The sequence below is a fragment of the Spironucleus salmonicida genome, chromosome 6 (genome assembly GCF_000497125.1).
Source record: "Spironucleus salmonicida strain ATCC 50377 chromosome 6, whole genome shotgun sequence".
Taxonomy (NCBI): domain Eukaryota; phylum Fornicata; order Diplomonadida; family Hexamitidae; genus Spironucleus; species Spironucleus salmonicida.
In genome coordinates this window covers 250,752-269,037 of record NC_090601.1, presented here as the reverse complement: position 1 = coordinate 269,037, position 18,286 = coordinate 250,752, and the positions used below count along the sequence as shown (strand labels likewise).

Here is an 18,286-nt window from a genome sequence, read left to right as displayed (position 1 = left end):
TTACTGGAGAAATAAAAAGTATAAATTTGACCAAAATTGATAGTTTTATAAAACTTAGTCAACAGTTGGAAATTTAGTTCGAAATACATAGAAATATATTTTCTAAGCACAAGGTATTCCATTTCCTACTAAACTGATAAATTTGAGTCACTCCAGGTTGAATTTCACCGATCAATCAGCTATAAAATGCTAATATTTAATTTTCTAGATTATTTTTTTTATTTTTAAAAGGTTTTTTAAAAATATTATGATGCTTAAATATTGTTAATAGGCTTAATAGGATAATGTATATTATAGTTTTAGGCCACTTTCATCATAAACTGATCACGAGGATTGATTTTATGTTTTTTTCGAAGTCTTAGATATAGGCGGATTGCCTCTTTTTGACTCTGAACCTAATAGCCTAAACTAAGTAATGCTTCCTAGAATGCAATAAAGTAGGCACTATTTTTTAAAAACCTAGGCTCGTTGTTCATATTATAAGAAAAGAAGCGATCTAAGTGATATAATTGTATATTGTTATTATAGTATATATCACTAGAATTAGATTGTAAAAACACCATTTTACATAATAACTATTTGGTTATCATCTTTAGTAATTCCAATTATTTGCAAATCTGAATCACCTATCATAAAATCAACATGTTTTGAACTATTATTCAACCATTCGCCTTTACCACAAACAGTATATGCACTACCTAATGCAAAATGGCAACTAGCATTTTCATCAAATAATGTTTCCAAGAAAAGAAATTTAGTAGCACAGACAGGTGAATCTTAGCTAACTAGAGCGATTTCTCCTAATCTCTTGGATCCTGCATCAGTCATGATAAGCTCTTATAAAATATCTCTACCTTATACTGCATCAAAGTCAACTACATCTCCATTTTCAAACTTCAAATAAAAATCAGAAATAATGTTTCCATTATACGACAATGGACGGGTCGCATATATAATTCCATTACAATTTAAAGGAGCAGAAAAAACTTCATAAGTTGGTATGTTCGGGTAGAATTTTTATTACAAGATGTCATTAGTCTTAGTAGAACCTCCTAAAAAAATATGTGATTCATGCATATCAACTATAAAATTTGTTCTTTTTGTAGTATATTTAAATTATTTAAAATTTAAATTATTAAGTTTTTAGCAACGATTTTAGAGTGTTTTGTCTACCTCATTGATATGATTTAAACAATCTTACTAGGAACCTTTAGTAACTGAAGCCTCCGCAACAAATTCTATGAGTTCATTCAATGTAACTCCCGCTGCCTTCGCCCAAGACTCAGTTGGAAACGATATTACAGTCCATCTAAATTCATCGTTATGTGCAGCTTCATAATAGCTTTTCATATGAGAAAAACGAGCCTTCGATACCTTTTAAAATTTATCAGTAGGAACTTCTGCCATAATGTTAGGGTCATTAGCAATGATAGAGATAGTGCAAAAGGATGATTTGTTTTCTAGCTATGATAAAAATTTATCAGCATCATATTACGGGAATGTTTCTAAAATTTTATCTGGTGCATTAAGTAATTTCTGTTTATTGATAATATCATCTGAAAAGTTAACTACAACATTATCAGCACCAGAATTATAAGCATTTTTTGTAATTTCTCTTGCTAGAGATACAGCATCTACTGGAGCCGAAACAAAGACAGTGTCTCCTTTTTTAACATTAACTCCACATTAAACAGCTAAGTATGCGATATTACAAACATAGTTTTCCATTTTAAATAAGTATACAAAATCTTATATGTAGTATAATATGATTAAGTATTGTCAATAAATATATTCAAAAATATATAAATACAGTAATTTGTTATTAAATTTTAATGGATGATATTGACCCATAACAAAAAAACGTCTTGTTACAGCTTTTTAAAATTTTAGATACAGAATAAAAAAGTTATTTGAGTGCAGACTAAGTTATGCTAGCAGTTTAATCATAGGGATTTACACCCGAACTTCCAGAAGATGTTGAATAATATGACTTTTCAACATTTTGCGCATAATTCAAAATAACTTAAAGGCCTAAGGATAAAGAGGATATTTTAAAAAAGCTATTAGTTAATTTAGATAATACATTTGAGGGAAAAGTAAATATGGTCCATGTAAGGTCGCTTTTGAAAGATAATGATTACTGTGATAAAATATTTAAATAGCTTGATGTGTAAAATGAGGAAACTTTGCAGATAGAAGAGTTTACAAGAAGATTATTCAGACTGTGACTTGAAATTATTAATTATTAATTTTATATTTATTATTAATTTTATATGTTATAATACTCTCTTACTTTTCTTTAATATGAGCGACTTAAATTAGTTTTTGAATAAATTTGTGGCTATATATACCAAACATGGTGAATATATTGAAGGATAATTAAATTAGTTTGATTAATTTAATAACATCCTATTAGTATTGGCTAAATCATAAGGATAATCATTTAAAACATTAATGGTTAGTTTTCAGCAAATAGATTTTATTGGAATATAATGAGTGATCATTTTATATATCATAATTAATTATTTGCCTATTTAATGTGAAATTAATCTATATGACTCTAATAGTCTTTTATCATGATAGTTTATATTTTTGAATAATTTTATTTTTAAGATAATTTTATTAAATATAATATTATTATATATAAATAATATAATTAATTTTACTCAATTAATCAATTATTTATAATAATAAGTACTATATTTTAAATCCTCTACGTTTTAATATGCCATAGCTTGTTTTCAACCTTTAAACAACCAGGGTTAAATCTGTTGCTTTTCATCCTCGTAGACCATGGGTTTTGGTAGCATGCCATGATGGTTTTGTAGAACTTCATGATTATGTTGTGGGTGCTTTGGTTGAAAGGTTCATGGCCCATTCTGCTCCTGTACGAGCATGCGCATTCCATGAATCATAGCCAATTTTTGCTACTGGATCTGATGATCGCTAAATCAAATTATGGGATTTGGAAAATCGTAAAGAAATCGCTTCTTTATAAGGCCATACGGATTATATTAGATTTATAGAGTTTCATAAAATTAGACCTTGGATAGTTTCAGCTAGTGATGATTGTAGTGTCAAAATTTGGAATTGGTAGAGTAGAAGTTGTGTAGGTAGTTGTACTGGGCATAAAGAGTTTGCAATGTGTGCCAAGTTCCACCCAAGAGATGATTTGCTTGCTACTGCAGGATTAGATTCAACGGTTAGGGTTTGGGATTTATCAAAGATAAGTCGTTCTGTAGGTTTGAAGAAAAATATAGTAGAAAAGACGTTATAATAAGTTTTGAACTTGCCTTAATGCACATTATCGATATCAATTAATGGAGAATCTCACACAAGAGGTGTTAATTGGGTATCTTGGGGTGAAAATGATTCACTATATTCATCTTCAGATGATTATTCTGTAAGAGAATGGAGGTTGTTAAGAGGAAAGCCAGAAAAAGATGAAATTCTAGGAATAGATGCTACTTTATATACTCATAGTACATTGACTGGTCACAGTGGTAATGTTAATGCTGTGGAAGTAGGTAAAGATAATGTGGTTGTATCAGCTTCATCTGATGGTACTATTAGAGTTTACGAATAAAAGTCTAAGACATATATTGGAAATTTAACTTGTCAGGACTATGGTATTAAACCATAAAATTCAATGCCAACACGATTTTGGTGTTTATCTGAGCATCCAAAGTAATCTTTATGGGCAGCAGGCCATGATTAAGGACTTATTATTTTTAACATTTTAGATAATTAGTTCATTGCTTCAACTGAAAATAAAGGATAATCATATTTTATCAAAAATGGGATTTTACAATCCGTAAATATTACTAACTCAAACGATTAAAAATACAATAAAGTTACATCATAGGTAGCGAGATCTGGATCATTCGGAGCTGGAAAAAGAGTGTTAATACCATAATAACTTTTAAATATAGGCGAACCTTATCCAATAGTACTTGCATATGATGATGGAGTAAATAAAACGGCATGCACATTAATGTCGTTGGCTTCTTAAGCCTCTGTACCTTTTCAAACAGAATCTAATATTATCAAAATAAATAAAACGCAAGTAGCATTTGTTATTAATGGATAGCTAAACATAGGAACTCCTTCAACTGATGGAGTCGCTGTTATTAGTAAGATTTAATTAACTAAGGTAAGTACATTTTTAATTAATGGTTTCGAATCAAATGAGTGTCTATTGTGTTATGATAAAGGTGATATAGATGTTGTATAAATACAAGATGACATTATTATTGTAAAATAATAGTTATCATTGCCATTCTCACCTCGAGGCTTTGCGTTTTCTACTGAAAGTTTCATTGGCATCAGATCTTTTTCGTCTGCTTTCATTTTAGATAGAAATTATAAGATGATTTCGTCTTTTAAATCATCTTCTTAGATTTTATCTATGTGCTTTGGTAATTTAGGTAGAGGTTTTGAATCTTCACCAAGATAAACACTTGTTTTTACTAATGCTACTCATGTTTTATATCTTTGTCCTAGTAAAGATATATCTGGTGTTATTACATCTCTCAACAAGATTTTGTTTATACAATAGGTATTAGGCTAATAAATGTTATTATTAGATTAAAATTGCGAACCTTTTGCTATGGAGTTCGATTCCAGAGTTTGTGGCCTTATGACTGCTATCGCAGATGATAGAACAGGGGATGTTTAGATATTACTCAAAAGAGTAAAGAAGTCCAATTTAGGCAATGCTCTAGTAGGTAAGCTTATGAGTTGTTGCTTTAATAAAGAGGCTTTATAATTAGTACCTGAAAGTAATATATTATTAAAATAGAAGTTAAGTATCGATTTAGGTGAAATTCCTGATTCAGTATTACCATAATTCATTCCTGAATATATTACTGAATGTGAAAAGTAGCAGCAGTGGCGTAAAGCCTTTTAATATTCAAGCTGTGAAAAACAGGCTTATATAAATGTTTTAAATAGCTCAAATGAACCATTAAATTATAGCAATTGTTCTATTTAGTAAAGATTTAACGCATCAATGATGATGGGTGATAATAAAGAGTTTTTAATTACATTACACGATTGTGGCTTAACTGCAGCAGCCTAGGTTTTTGCAGAGTCTCGTAATATAATGTATGAAGTTCTTGATGCAGATAAACTAGATGAAAAACTATTAAAATAGGGAAAAGCTCTGCCAATACCGATGCGCAAGAACTAACTTAAAAACTGGAAAATAAATCTTCCAGTGGAAGAACTCTAGCCCATTGAAGAGATTGCTATGGATCCGATTGAGAACAACGGCTAATGGTCTGACGACAAGGAAGAACCAGAATAATTAGATCATAAATTACCAGAATAATAGTAAAAAACGAATGAATAAGACAATTGGTCTTCAGAAGGCTCTTCTCATACGGATAGTAACCTCCCAGATTTATTAAACCCAAATTCTTAAGTATTTAGGCTAACTGGATTGTCTCCAACGCCAGTAGTCAAGAACATTATCGAAAAAGCTAAGAACAATAATAATTAACTCTAATTTGATGCAAAATCGACTGAAACTCTATTCAAGCAGGCGATCGACCAAACAACGTAAGGAAACTTCACAGTATCATTGGAATCTTTCAAAACGGCCTTTATTTAGTATAAATTCCTGAATCTGAATCAACAAAACCAGTACCTTTCTATCGCTTACATTCGGGGCCTTATGGCCGAAATCATGCGCTAGCAGGTGCAAGAACCACGACAGCTTGCATCACTCCTACTTATTTTTGCTCAGCAGTCGTTGCTCCCACAACATAGGGCAAAAGCGCTCAAATCTGCATGTGTGAAGCTCAAAAAGAATAACTTTGGTAATTTAGCGCGCATGTGCGGCTACGAGTTGCAGCAGGTCGGGCGGCAGCTCAAATCTGCCGAGTACGAAGAGAAGGCACAACAGTATCTGCACTGTAAGGGCGGCGAGGAGATTGTCACGGACTTTGACTTTTCCGTCAATTTCCAGACGATGAAAATAGTAGTATGCAAGTTCGAGTGTCAGTGCTGCGGCAGCGGCGGCGAGGAGGGCCAGGTCTGCGCTGTGTGCGAGGGCGGGGTCGTTGAGTGAGCAAAATTATAATATCATTCTACCGTCAACAACTTCTGCAGCCTCTTCTGGAAGTGCGCCAGGTGTGCGCTAAACGTGCCGCGCTAGAAGGTTCCGTGAGATTTCAGAAATTCTAGGTACTCTGAAATTGAGTTCAGCGCCGACGCGTCTACTAAGGATTACAAATCTGGCATGGGTTACGGCTTGAGTTTGGCCTTCGATAGATCACACAGCTCGATCATGTAGAGCGCTTGTGAAATCCTTTCGGCGATTGTTTGCTGTTGCTGCTGCAGTTGTAGTAAATTTTTGGATAAAAATGAATTGTAGAACTACTCAATTTAGTAAAGTGTGTGATGTTCTTTGGACTGTGGTTGTTACACTTCTTGTTAAATAGTTGTTTTTTGAGCGATACCGAACATTTTTATTTAGCAAATATAATAATATATACAATATGATAATCCAGTAGTAATTTGGATGCGATATTCCTCATCAATTGAGTTTTCAGACGTTTAAGATGATTTAGATATGAAAGAGTCATAAATATAGCAGTTAGACGATTTACTTTACGAAGATTCAAATCTAGAAACTGTTTTCGATGACAACCCAATATTTCTTTATTTTCCTATTATAGTAAAGGAATATAAATTTTATAATCACGATGATTCTAACTCTATCGCTTTATTAAATGAATCATAGACATAAAAATCTGTAGATACTAGGAAGCGAGGTTTTTCTTTACATATACAAGATAATTTATTTTACTTGTATTTAACAGGTTTTTTTGTCATATTAGTAGGTTTTATCTTGGTTTACTGTTGAATTATTACACTATGAGAATCATTAAATATACGTGAAAATATATTAATAATAATAAATGTAAATAAAAATGACTACAGGAATTCATCAAATACTTATTCTGGCCTTGAGATGATTATTATAGTAATTCTTTATTTTCATAAGATATGAATGTATTTTATTAGGTTACATATTTTCCCTGCGTAGGTAAAATTTATTGTATACTTATGCTAGCTATATGTTAAATTAAACAATTAGTAAGTTAATAAACATATTTAATACATAATTTATTATTACGTCTAGTCATAATATTAAAATTTAATTTAATTTAATTCAAAAAATATTATTGAATAATAATTATAAGTTGAGTTTTATTTTTCTATATCTAATAGAATTTAATTAAAGATCAAATTAAAATGTATAAAATATTAGAAATTCGGGTAATATATAATTTCATACAATTAACATTTTAATAATGGGCGCTTTTGTTGGAATAATTTCCGATAAGAAATACGAAGAACTATAAGAGAAGAAAGAATATAAGCTCAATCTTAAAGAAACCAAAGAGGATTCTGATACTGGTAATTTACCGAAATTAGAAAAAGTAAAAACTGGAAGAAGAAAACATTGATTTATTGACTTAAGTGTATTTATATTGTTTCACTATTACTATTAATTTGTTTGCCTTAAAGATTCTTATGAAAGTGTTGAAAGCTATCTATTTGAATGAAAATCTAGGGTACTTGCACTTTTCCTAGCTCTATCTGTTGTATTATCTTTGCTATAATACAACATATTAGGAGGGACTGAAAAATCATAACCTTATGATTTTTATCGATCATTCATCCTACAAACTCTTATATTTTACTCTTTAGATAGGATATCTACACAGGCTCCCATTTTATACTGTGTTTTCAGTATAAAATATAATATGAAAATCATAATCATTCAATAATTTATATAGTTTTATTAAACTTAAGAAATATTTACTATGGATCAACTAATTTTGAATATTCTGCTGCATTATAACTAATACCATCAATTACAACATCATTCCCTTTTAATAACTTTGCTCTTTATAAACCGAATGGTAGTTCATTTTTAACTCTTTCGCAATCAATTGTTTATTTTCCATCAACAAAAAAGCATAATTATGAGTTTGATCTTGATATCTGTAAATTTTTAATCGAAAATTTGTCAATTTCTGTTATAATTATAGAATTCAATATTTCCTAAGTAATAACTGATGAAAAACCATCTATAATTTTTAACATACCAACAGGTCCATATATATGAAGGAAGTTTTTCGAACAATATTATTAACAAATTAAAGCTGGTAACCCAAATAATAGTTCTGGTATCAATTCCATAATAACAACATATTAAAAATGAAATTTATCTTTTAATAACATTTGCTAGATGTTGTTAGGACAATTAATTAAAATATTGGTATTTTCATAAGCTAAGTACACATGTAAGTCATGTTTAGTTATATTCATTCTTACTAGATATGTATATATAGTAAATTAGTATATTTTTTATTGTTGAAGTGTTAATATATATTATTTATTTTTAATTAATTAATTAAAATGTAATCGCAAACTTTAACTGTCAATTTTACATAACTTTAAAAATCTGTAGCCTAAAATTTAAAAAACCTACGGATACTATTATTTACCACTAATAACATTATTGACCTTAGATATGAGCCTTATAGTAAAAAGAAGAGCATAACTAATACCTTGCCTCAATAATTCTAAATTCAGCAAATTTTCTTTGATTTTACATACCTTATTAAAGAAACTTTATCCAGAAAGACATTTCAAGCGAAATTTGATTTGAAAACCTAATATTTTGGTATTAGTTTCATACTTGAATCTAATGATTCTGAATTTCTGAGATTTTAATTTCTAAGTGAATTTGAAGTACTCGACAGATATTACTTAACAATTGAATTTAAAACAACTACCTTACATTTTCCAATGAACACAAACTATAGTTTACTTATGTTGCCAAAATTTGTTGAATATAGATTTGCATTGACATTTATGAGCGACAAATTCGACTTTTTAACTATAAAAAACGAGCAATAGAAAATAAGAATCCACGAAAAAGTACTCACAGTTGGTTAGATTTTTGATTTTTAGCTTTATTATATGCTGCTTAATGAGTGTAAGATTGAGCTTAATTTGAGCAACATGAGAAGTGTTAAAAGTTATGATGATTATGGGTGCTTTGATCCAGATTTCAATTTGCATATTATTTAAAAGTAGGACGAGAATGATGAGCAGAAAATAATAATTAGAAAAGAGCTTCAAGTAAGTATATTAGTAGATATGATTTCTTAGTTTCATGGTATAGAGTATTTGGTTAAAAGTTAGCAAGAAAATATTAGTTTTGGTTTACTTTAATTTAAATTTGATTTGGGGCGGGAGTGTGCAATTTTGAGCAAAGAGCTGTTATGTTATTAGGATATTATTAATAAACCCAATATTAATGTTATTTAAATTTTTCATAACTTAAACTAACATATTTTAGTTCACTCGTTTAGTGATTTAGAAGCATCAGCAGTTGAAGATTTAGTAGATCCAATTTTTCTCTTTTTGATTTTTAAGAACAATGTTATAAAAATTGAGGTTAATAGTTAATTATTAATTTCGTGCTTAGAAGCAATTTAACCTGTTTAAGCTATTAATGAATTTATGAGTTTATGGGTGAAGGATGATTGGTATGAAAAACGTAGAAGAATAAATTCAGTTTTGATTAAAAAAGCATATAGCAAAATTTAGCTAAATTATACTAATATACATCTTAAAGCATAGGCAGCAAAGTATAATATATTACCTGAACCAGTTTATACTGAAGTTAACTATAAATAGTAAAGATTATTATAGTTATTATTTTTGAACGATAAATTAATTAATCTTTAAAAGGATAGTATTACTAAGCACGATTTACAAGAAAATATAGAATCTTTATCTACCTAAATTGAAAATACTACACAAAATGTTAAGAATTTAGATAGAAATATCCAAAAGACAGAAGATAAAAGAAATTAGCTTAGAGATAAAAAATAATTATATAAAAAACTTAAATAAACGAATATGAGTAATTTTGATCCTAGAAAAGAAGATTATTAAGAAGCATGCAGATAAGATTTTATTGATATGGAGAAGAGAAGGATACTAAGAAAATAGGCTCATGACCATGAAATTTAAATTTAATAGAAAGAAAAATAAGAAAAATAACTAAAAATGTTTAAAGATCGTTTAACATCAATATAAGATAATGAAAAATAAAAAAATCTATAGATTCAGTAGCGTCTAGATACGGTTTAATAATAAAAACGTAGTTAAAGTTTGCAGTAAAGTACAGTAAAAATTAATGATCAAAATGATTAAGTTACTTAAATTTAGCCATCAGTTTTACAGGATTTAAAAATAAATGTTAGTACTCCAGCAAGACCGTAACCTTAAACCTAGTCGTCTCGTAGAATTTCTTTAACATAAACATACTAATAGTCTTCATCAAATTATCTTATTGTTTAAAATTTAATTGAAGAAGAACGATAATAACTTAAATTTAAAGAATAAGTATTAAAGCGAAAAAAAATTGATTAAAAGCAAAAGGAATAATTAAAACAAATAAACAAATAGACAAAAGAAGAATTAACAGAATAAAGATAATAAGAAAAATAGTAAAAACTCATTGCCTATACTAAATAGTAAAACCTAAAAAAAGAAGAAGAAATAGGTGAAAATAAGCGTTAAGAGCAGGTAAAGTTAGATACGTAACAACGACTAGGCTCAAAGCAAGTTTAGTGAAGTATTCATTCACTCCAAATATTAAGACAACTACTAATCATTTCCTTTTCTTCAAAGTCATCTTCTGGACCAAAAATAGTTTCCATTTCTTATTTATCCATATTTTCAATCCGCTTCGCCATTTCTTTAGCAGATACTTCTGATATATCATTTGTCATAAATGTCTCACTAATCTAAAAGAATTATGCCATTTAAATATTTGATAACATCTCAATTTACTTTTAAATTAGTGGAAGAGCATTTACATCATGTTTATTAAGTTTTTAAAGACATGAAATAAATAATGAAAATATATTATTTTTGGCAAAATCAAGAACTATAGTAGTATTTTTAAAAAGAGTATTTAGAGATGCAGTAAAATTTTAATCAGGATACTACTTCTCATAAAATTAGATTAAGTGAGTTGAAAAAGGTAAAATAACGTCTTCTATTTATATGTTTTATGGATACATTTCTATATACTATATTATAATTGTAAAATAATCATTCAATAATTAAAATAAGCAGCATTTTCCTATTGACTGTCAAAACCACTTTCTTCTCTTGTAAATTCATCATCTCGTATAAAATTATTACTTAGGTTCTTAAATTGCTTACTAAATAAAAATCTTGTAGTATCTTTTTACATAAGATTCTTTCTTCTCTCGGAAAACAATTACCAGCAAGTAAGTAATTTATACATTGTAAAATAACTGATCCTACTTAGATCAAAAGGTTTTTAATAAATATAACAAGGATGTTTCGAAATTTCATATAAGAGTATGTCACCAAGTCTGTGCTCCCCGGAAGTTCTTAAAAATAAATCAGGAGGCTCCAGATTTTGAAAATTTTATTTAAAAATACTATTAAGTGATGAGTAAAATAAGAAAAGCTATACAATTTGAGTTCCAGTGTTTTATTAGCAAGTTTCTTAAATTTCTAATGCAATTTATTTATCTGGACACAATTAAAGATCTCCTATTATTCTTACTTAAGCATCAATTTTTTTTTCTAATTTTCTTAATGTGAATAAAATTTACTTAAGCTATTTCGTAAGATTTACAGATGGTAGGGATAGAGATGTTTAAGATACTAAGACTAACGAAACTATTGGTATATCAAAGTATTATATTGTTTGAATTAGTTTTAAAAAATGGCAAGATTATTACGAGTTATTGTAATGTTCTCCATCTCCATCTAATACTATAACAACATGATTTGGGACTTTAAATAGTGATTACTTATTTAGTATAGTTTTAAGCATTTTAAAACAATAGAAATTATCAAAAGTATAATATAATAAGTATAATAATCATGTCATAGTGTTATACCAAATCCTTTTAGAACTAATAGAATAATCATAGACACAAAAAGGAGTATGCATAAGCTTCTATACAACCCTCCTACAACGAAGCTAAAAATCCCAATTTTTCGAGTAAAGAATTATTCAATCTCATCTAATATCATTGCACCATCTGATTGTTTTGGAATTGGTAGTAATGAAAATGCTGCCAGCCCTAATGATGCTTATGCCTAAAATATTAATAGAGAGGCTATTATCTATATCACACGCACAGTTTTGATACCATTACCGCCATCTAATACTTCCTATTTCTCTAATTATTAAAAAGAAGTTGTAATAACTTGTTCTTCTCCATTTAACACGACTTTTACAAAAAATTATATATCATTACCAATTTTGGGTGGCAAGAGGCAAAGTTCTTTATCAGAAGAAGACTAACAGAATATAGGTGACTTAAGCGAAAGCTCTATTAAAGCTAAAGTTTCTTAATATGGAACAACTGGTTTTAATACTTTGACAAATTGGTTCTAAATATGCTATTCAGTTTATAAAAGCAATACATCCGATCCAGATGTCGATAAATCGGTTCCAGTTCTATCTATTTTAATGGATATTGCTCCAAAACTAGGTAAAACATTTCTATATATGGGCTTTTAAAATTAATTATCTTAGTCTAGAACAAATTTTTATTTATAGAATTCAGCTTTCATACCATTTATAGCTTCTTTATATTATTATAAATTGTAAGTATTTTTTTAATTAATTTATGTGAATACTCCTAATTCAGTTGATACCCCATTTTTTAATGATAGCGATACAATCCATAAAAGGGAAAGAAACAAAACAGCAAATAATATGTTAAAAATTACACCTCCATACATAATAGGCTTTTTCTATTATTTCAATAAGTTGCCTGTTGGTATTTTAACATAAAAGAATGGGAATCCAAACTAAAATCCTATACCAAACCCTAAAACTTCGGCTCCTGTTAGTTTTGCAAAAGTAAAATGGCCAAGTTCATGTATCAGAGCAACTTAAAAAAATGTGATAATAATAACAAATAAATTACCTTGAGGTAGTTAGAAAGTATAGGAATTATCTTTACTATCACTAAAAAATTAAATATATATTGTATACATCATAATAGGCGCTATAAGAAAAAATAGAAGTTGGGCGGGGATAATAATTATATTAGATAATATAACTCTTTTTGAAACATAATTAAAATTCCTATGATAATCTATGAATTTAGTAAAAGAAAAATAGCCCATAGAAATTTTTTTCTTGCTTAATTCTGAGGTTAACGTATAGCTTAATTACTTATCTTAACTCTTTAATATAAACGCTGTGATAGTATATAAGGACTAAGTAATAATTAAAGTATAAAGGATCATTTTTGTATTCGTCATTTGATGGAAAACAGTAATAAAATTTAATAATAAAATGTATATAATAATATAATTCCTAGATAAAGTAATTTTATGAAAATTTATTAAAAGGGTGATGACTTAATTCTCTCCATATAGATAATGTTGTAACTAAATTAATATCACTCCTCTATGTTATTAATACAACTTATCAGATTATTTGTGTAATGTGTGTTTAAATTTGTAGATAATATTTATGATTAATCTGGTAATATTTCTAACAAATTTTCATCATCCTACTATTTAAAATTGAATTACTGATCTTTCAAAGTTTAATATGCTTCGCTCTTAGATAATAAATCATAGCATTATTATCTTGGTGTGTAATTAATTTCAGGTAGTACGGGTTATTTCTATTTGATTGTAAATATTTTTGGCTTTAATGATTTAAGCAGCAATGAAGCTTCCGACTCATCAGCAGAATTTGTAATTGAATAACCAGATATAGAATTATAAAGAATTTAGCTTCTACTTATTTAGCAAGTATTGAAAGGAGTGCTTGAAATTTCATATGCAAATTCAAATAAATAATTCGAAGCCTCCTCTTTTGAAAGTAATTATTTCTCTGATTTGAGACTGTTTAATATTGATGGATTTTAGTTATACTACTTACTCATATCAACTATATACCATTGATCTTTTATTTAAATAATTGAACCATAAAAACGATTAAACATATTCTTCTTATACTCATAATGCATAGGAATATAATAGCTTTTTATTCTACTTAATTCTGCTATCACTTAAAAGACAAATTACTCTTTATTTTAAAAATAAATAGTAGCATTGTCTTTACAGTATTTCTATGCTTAGTCAATTATATCATTAATGGACTAATTATCTTTTATATACAAATTTTTCCTAATTGAGTTTATTATTGTATAGAAATAATAATCAAATTTGAAAATGAATCCATTTTATTCATATTGGTCAAATAAATAGTAAGATAGGCTAACGTTATTTTAAAGAAATTTTGAAATTACATTATCTTTATCTTATTACGTCAGCAGTTATTGAAATGTAAACTTAACTTCATAATTATCACTATATAATGCACATGGTTCTTATTTTAACATTGTCACCATATTTTTATATACAACAGTTTATATCTATGTTAAATCCATTTTAAAGAAGATATAAATAGTTTATTATAGTACATATAAAATATAACATTTTACTAAATACGGAAAATGGCAAGAAAAGATTTATCCTACACAAAAAGACAAGGTATTTTAAAATATCTAAGCTTATTAAAATTACTTAATATTTATTATACCAATTTGGCCGAGTGGTTAAGGCGGGTGACTCAAGATCTCCTGGGGGCTAACTCCGCGTGGGTTCAAATCCCACAGTTGGTATTTTTATTTCATTTAATGTTCCAAATGCCGCGCATTTCTTCCCAATTTAATCCCATTTTCTGTAAATTAGCAACATGATATTTGTCGTAAAAATGTGTCTCAATTGCCACAATACCATATATTTTTTTACGACAAAATTCACAATTTTGACTTTTTTAAAATTGACCCAGTTTGTATTCATGAGATTTTATCACCTATCCCGTGTTCCTATCTAAAAATGTCTTTAAGCCAGTTCTTTTTGTAGATATTTTTGAAGTCAGTAAATGAAATATTTGGGCTGTCGGAGTTTTTGCAAACTGTGATAAAGAAGTTTTGTCAGAAATCTATGGTTCAAACGTAAGTTTAAAAAAGTTTTTAAAAGTGGTTTACAGTTAATAACGTAAACTTTCTGCTGTAGAAAACTTAAATTCTGTTTCAAAATCAAGAGGATTTTCTATTATACGGAATTTGTTATATTTATTATATAATAAGATTAACTAATTAAAATTCGCCTACTAGATAAAATTTTATAGTTCCTCTTCTGAATTAGCAAACTATGAAACATCTAAGAACTAAGGTTTCTATATATCAAAATTCAGACAGTTTTAAAACCTTTGAATAAATTTTTATGTGACTTTAGGACGATAATTTGTATTATCAATGAGCAGATAAAGCTCGTTAATTTGGCGAAGTTCACTAATGATCTTTAGTGAAATACCATCATGTATATGGGAAGCATGTGGTTATGGGGTAATATTTTGAAGGTTAGAAAAAAGATTATAAAGATAATATTTATATTGTAGGATTTCGGCCTTAAAGTTCATTTATAGAGTGAAAATGAAATTGAAAATATTCATATCAACCACAAATTTCATTGTACCAGCTAACGCTTTCCTAACCTAATATAGATATAAATTCATCTCTAGTAATAGTAGCGTTATCAAGTACACGCTACCTTATTTTCATTATACTTATTATTTTGTTTATAATCGAAATATCTGCACCATTTTCCAAGAAGTTGTTCTAGTCAAAAAACTAACGAATTTCATCGCTAAATTGCTCAATTTATTAGCTATCTTGGAGGAGAAGTAAACATCCAGCAGCAGTATTTTCTATGAGTACGGTACTAGATAGTTAAAAGAATGAATCTATAGCAAATTCATCATAAAATTATCTTAATTTATCTAGTATAAACGTAAATTGAGTTTACATAACTTATCTAGCACTTTTAATGTTTTTATCGATGAAAACTGATGATACAAACTATCCACTAATTAAACTTAACAGACATAACTCAATAAGATCCTCAGACCCTAGTCCTTAAACTAACCCTTCGAAATTCTTTCCTTTAAGCAATTCAGAACATTTCTATACGAAAATTACACTAAATTTACTTAATTTTAGTAGTTGCACCATGAACTTAATAATATTCTCCTGCATAGAGTAATCTACTAATATCAAACTACCAGAATTCAAGCATTTAAATTTTACTATTGACGAAACTTTTCCATCAACTAAATCTTTAAATTAAGCATAATCTGTTCTTTTAACAAATCTATGAATTTATATTGGAATAATATGCCTAAAGTCTAAATGACCAATAACGAAGTTGTTTACTTACTAAAAAATACTTGATATAGTTGATATAAAATTTTTGTTAATACTTTTTTAAGATGGAAGTAGCTACAATAACGCAAATACATGATTTAAGTTTTCCTTTTGGATTATATAGAAATCTTAATCATAGTATGCTGATAATTATTGTTTTGAAAATTTAGAAAAGTCTAAATTCAAAACTGGCAATGAAAATTTTTATTTTAACGATTCTAATACTTATGATTATATATACTCTAATATTTATTAATGCTTTGAATGAAATTCTCCCATCAAATCACCATTCTAAATCACATTTTCCTAAAGCAAATATGCTTCAATTTCTTAACATTATTAAAGAATAACTATTACCTCAAAAATATCTTAATTTTAAATATCTTTGCTAATTTTTTAACTGAGTATTTTCATAAATGACTAAATAAACAGTATAAAAAAATCATATTTTAAGATGAATTCCTTTTCAGTATAGTAAAATAAATTACTAACATTTTGTGCAAACTTATTCATAAATAATAGAAACTCAACCCTGCTGGGAAGTAGTTCTAGTGATATTTTTGGTGCCATTTGGTCCATGTATTATTTATGTAATTTGAAAAATAATAGGACTTTCTGGCTGAATTGTTTATCCAGTTTATTAGCATTGAATAATTCAATAAAATTAGCCTACAATAGCTATTTTATTAAAGAATCGTAAAATTTACACTCCTTACCTATACTAAATTATTCCATTGCCCGTGAAAATGCCTCAGCCCAGAACTCAAATATATCTACTTAATCAATTTTCTAAATTGACATATTATCGATCTTAACCTCAAAATCTTTTAATTTCTCGAAAAGCTCTGGAATATCGCTAAAATTTTATAACTTTTGATACAGAAGAAATTTATAGAGGATTTGCTGATTACTTGATTCTTGAATATCAAGAAATTAATTGCAGCATTCAACAATAAATTAAATATTATCTAACTCTTGCTTGGCGAGATTCAGTTATTATGTGTTGTTTGCAAATTATGAAATAACATTTTCTACGTTTGAAATTTCACTTGTAATTATATGTATATCGCTAATAAAATGAGAATTTTCACCTAAATTGAATTAAATCTACGGTTTTAGAACAATATCTTCCATTTATTCTGTGATTTGCTACATTTAAACCTCTGTTTCAAGTATGAGATTATTTATGAGAGATTAATTTACTTTATTTGGTTGTAATACAGTATTTAAATACTAAATATGATCGAAATTTGCATCGATCAATGCCTGTGGAACCAATGGTAGACTATTAATAATTTTGTCCATTAATTATGATTTGATGAGATAATGTATATTATTTTATTAATAAGAAAAATAAAATAAGTTTGATATATTAAGTTTCAAAAAATTAAATTATTTACTAAGAAAATTTGATTATTCTATTAATATTCTAAATCAGTATATGTAAAATTAAATAAATAAACTAATAATTCACCAATTACAAAATTTACTTATTTCTTACTTTTTGTATACTGATTTAGGACCATAAACTACCACTTAACTAAATCGCTCAGTTTAACGAAAAGATGGACTTTATGATCTAGTAGCAATATATTTAAAGCTACTTGTGGTGTTATAAAATGGTCGAAAATCATTAACTTCTTCAGGTATTTTAAAAGAATTTTTATTTAATGCCTCCGATTATGTTACCCTTTTTAGCCCTTAAATACTCTTTGTATAAGAACCTGGCCCTGGAGTATCATGTATAGAAATTTCATGTTCTAAAAAAGTTTGTATTCTGTAATGTGAGATTTTAATTGGTTTTATGATTTTCTTGGATTTGGACTAATTTGGTTAGTGGAATGGAACTCTGCTTGCAGGTGTAACCTGAATAAAATCAGGAAGATCTGGAAGAATATAATCAATTTATTCATTCATTTTAGTAGTATTTAATATTTAATATATAAATTATGTTGAACATA

General features: G+C 27.7%; 13 protein-coding genes and 1 non-coding gene across 14 annotated transcripts; 5 read left to right on the top strand and 9 right to left on the bottom strand. All coding sequences in view use genetic code 6, as the record gives it.

Annotated features, from left to right (window-relative positions):
• Positions 1-534: 534 nt before the first annotated feature.
• SS50377_25733 (Thermophilic metalloprotease (M29) family protein) lies at positions 535-1,728 on the bottom strand (the record flags this gene model as incomplete). The annotated part of the gene is made up of 1 exon (XM_067909562.1): positions 535-1,728. One exon carries the CDS (start codon positions 1,726-1,728, stop codon positions 535-537), a length of 1,194 nt encoding a protein of 397 aa, XP_067762318.1.
• Positions 1,729-1,832: 104 nt separating this feature from the next.
• Positions 1,833-2,228, top strand: SS50377_25732 (uncharacterized protein; the record flags this gene model as incomplete). Its single annotated transcript, XM_067909561.1, has 1 exon — positions 1,833-2,228. One exon carries the CDS (start codon positions 1,833-1,835, stop codon positions 2,226-2,228), a length of 396 nt encoding a protein of 131 aa, XP_067762317.1.
• A 76-nt stretch (positions 2,229-2,304) lies between these two features.
• SS50377_25731 (LSM domain-containing protein) lies at positions 2,305-2,496 on the top strand (the record flags this gene model as incomplete). Its single annotated transcript, XM_067909560.1, has 1 exon — positions 2,305-2,496. The coding sequence occupies one exon, from the start codon at positions 2,305-2,307 to the stop codon at positions 2,494-2,496; it is 192 nt and encodes a 63-aa protein (XP_067762316.1).
• Positions 2,497-2,725: 229 nt separating this feature from the next.
• SS50377_25730 (Coatomer alpha subunit) lies at positions 2,726-6,073 on the top strand (the record flags this gene model as incomplete). The annotated part of the gene is made up of 1 exon (XM_067909559.1): positions 2,726-6,073. One exon carries the CDS (start codon positions 2,726-2,728, stop codon positions 6,071-6,073), a length of 3,348 nt encoding a protein of 1,115 aa, XP_067762315.1.
• Positions 6,074-6,087: 14 nt separating this feature from the next.
• Positions 6,088-6,471, bottom strand: SS50377_25729 (uncharacterized protein; the record flags this gene model as incomplete). The annotated part of the gene is made up of 1 exon (XM_067909558.1): positions 6,088-6,471. One exon carries the CDS (start codon positions 6,469-6,471, stop codon positions 6,088-6,090), a length of 384 nt encoding a protein of 127 aa, XP_067762314.1.
• A 1,320-nt stretch (positions 6,472-7,791) lies between these two features.
• SS50377_25728 (Ribonuclease Z) lies at positions 7,792-8,346 on the bottom strand (the record flags this gene model as incomplete). Its single annotated transcript, XM_067909557.1, has 1 exon — positions 7,792-8,346. The coding sequence occupies one exon, from the start codon at positions 8,344-8,346 to the stop codon at positions 7,792-7,794; it is 555 nt and encodes a 184-aa protein (XP_067762313.1).
• Positions 8,347-8,436: 90 nt separating this feature from the next.
• Positions 8,437-10,671, top strand: SS50377_25727 (uncharacterized protein; the record flags this gene model as incomplete). Its single annotated transcript, XM_067909556.1, has 1 exon — positions 8,437-10,671. The coding sequence occupies one exon, from the start codon at positions 8,437-8,439 to the stop codon at positions 10,669-10,671; it is 2,235 nt and encodes a 744-aa protein (XP_067762312.1).
• Positions 10,672-10,676: 5 nt separating this feature from the next.
• Positions 10,677-11,123, bottom strand: SS50377_25726 (uncharacterized protein; the record flags this gene model as incomplete). Its single annotated transcript, XM_067909555.1, has 1 exon — positions 10,677-11,123. The coding sequence occupies one exon, from the start codon at positions 11,121-11,123 to the stop codon at positions 10,677-10,679; it is 447 nt and encodes a 148-aa protein (XP_067762311.1).
• A 35-nt stretch (positions 11,124-11,158) lies between these two features.
• SS50377_25725 (Di-trans,poly-cis-decaprenylcistransferase) lies at positions 11,159-11,914 on the bottom strand (the record flags this gene model as incomplete). The annotated part of the gene is made up of 1 exon (XM_067909554.1): positions 11,159-11,914. The coding sequence occupies one exon, from the start codon at positions 11,912-11,914 to the stop codon at positions 11,159-11,161; it is 756 nt and encodes a 251-aa protein (XP_067762310.1).
• A 53-nt stretch (positions 11,915-11,967) lies between these two features.
• On the bottom strand, positions 11,968-13,362 carry SS50377_25724 (Peptidase family M50 protein; the record flags this gene model as incomplete). Its single annotated transcript, XM_067909553.1, has 1 exon — positions 11,968-13,362. The coding sequence occupies one exon, from the start codon at positions 13,360-13,362 to the stop codon at positions 11,968-11,970; it is 1,395 nt and encodes a 464-aa protein (XP_067762309.1).
• A 140-nt stretch (positions 13,363-13,502) lies between these two features.
• Positions 13,503-14,504, bottom strand: SS50377_25723 (uncharacterized protein; the record flags this gene model as incomplete). The annotated part of the gene is made up of 1 exon (XM_067909552.1): positions 13,503-14,504. The coding sequence occupies one exon, from the start codon at positions 14,502-14,504 to the stop codon at positions 13,503-13,505; it is 1,002 nt and encodes a 333-aa protein (XP_067762308.1).
• Positions 14,505-14,654: 150 nt separating this feature from the next.
• On the top strand, positions 14,655-14,738 carry SS50377_t20106. Its single transcript has one exon. It is a non-coding gene; the product is annotated as a tRNA-Leu (tRNA).
• Positions 14,739-14,746: 8 nt separating this feature from the next.
• SS50377_25722 (uncharacterized protein) lies at positions 14,747-15,541 on the bottom strand (the record flags this gene model as incomplete). Its single annotated transcript, XM_067909551.1, has 1 exon — positions 14,747-15,541. The coding sequence occupies one exon, from the start codon at positions 15,539-15,541 to the stop codon at positions 14,747-14,749; it is 795 nt and encodes a 264-aa protein (XP_067762307.1).
• A 34-nt stretch (positions 15,542-15,575) lies between these two features.
• SS50377_25721 (uncharacterized protein) lies at positions 15,576-17,630 on the bottom strand (the record flags this gene model as incomplete). The annotated part of the gene is made up of 1 exon (XM_067909550.1): positions 15,576-17,630. One exon carries the CDS (start codon positions 17,628-17,630, stop codon positions 15,576-15,578), a length of 2,055 nt encoding a protein of 684 aa, XP_067762306.1.
• Positions 17,631-18,286: the final 656 nt, after the last annotated feature.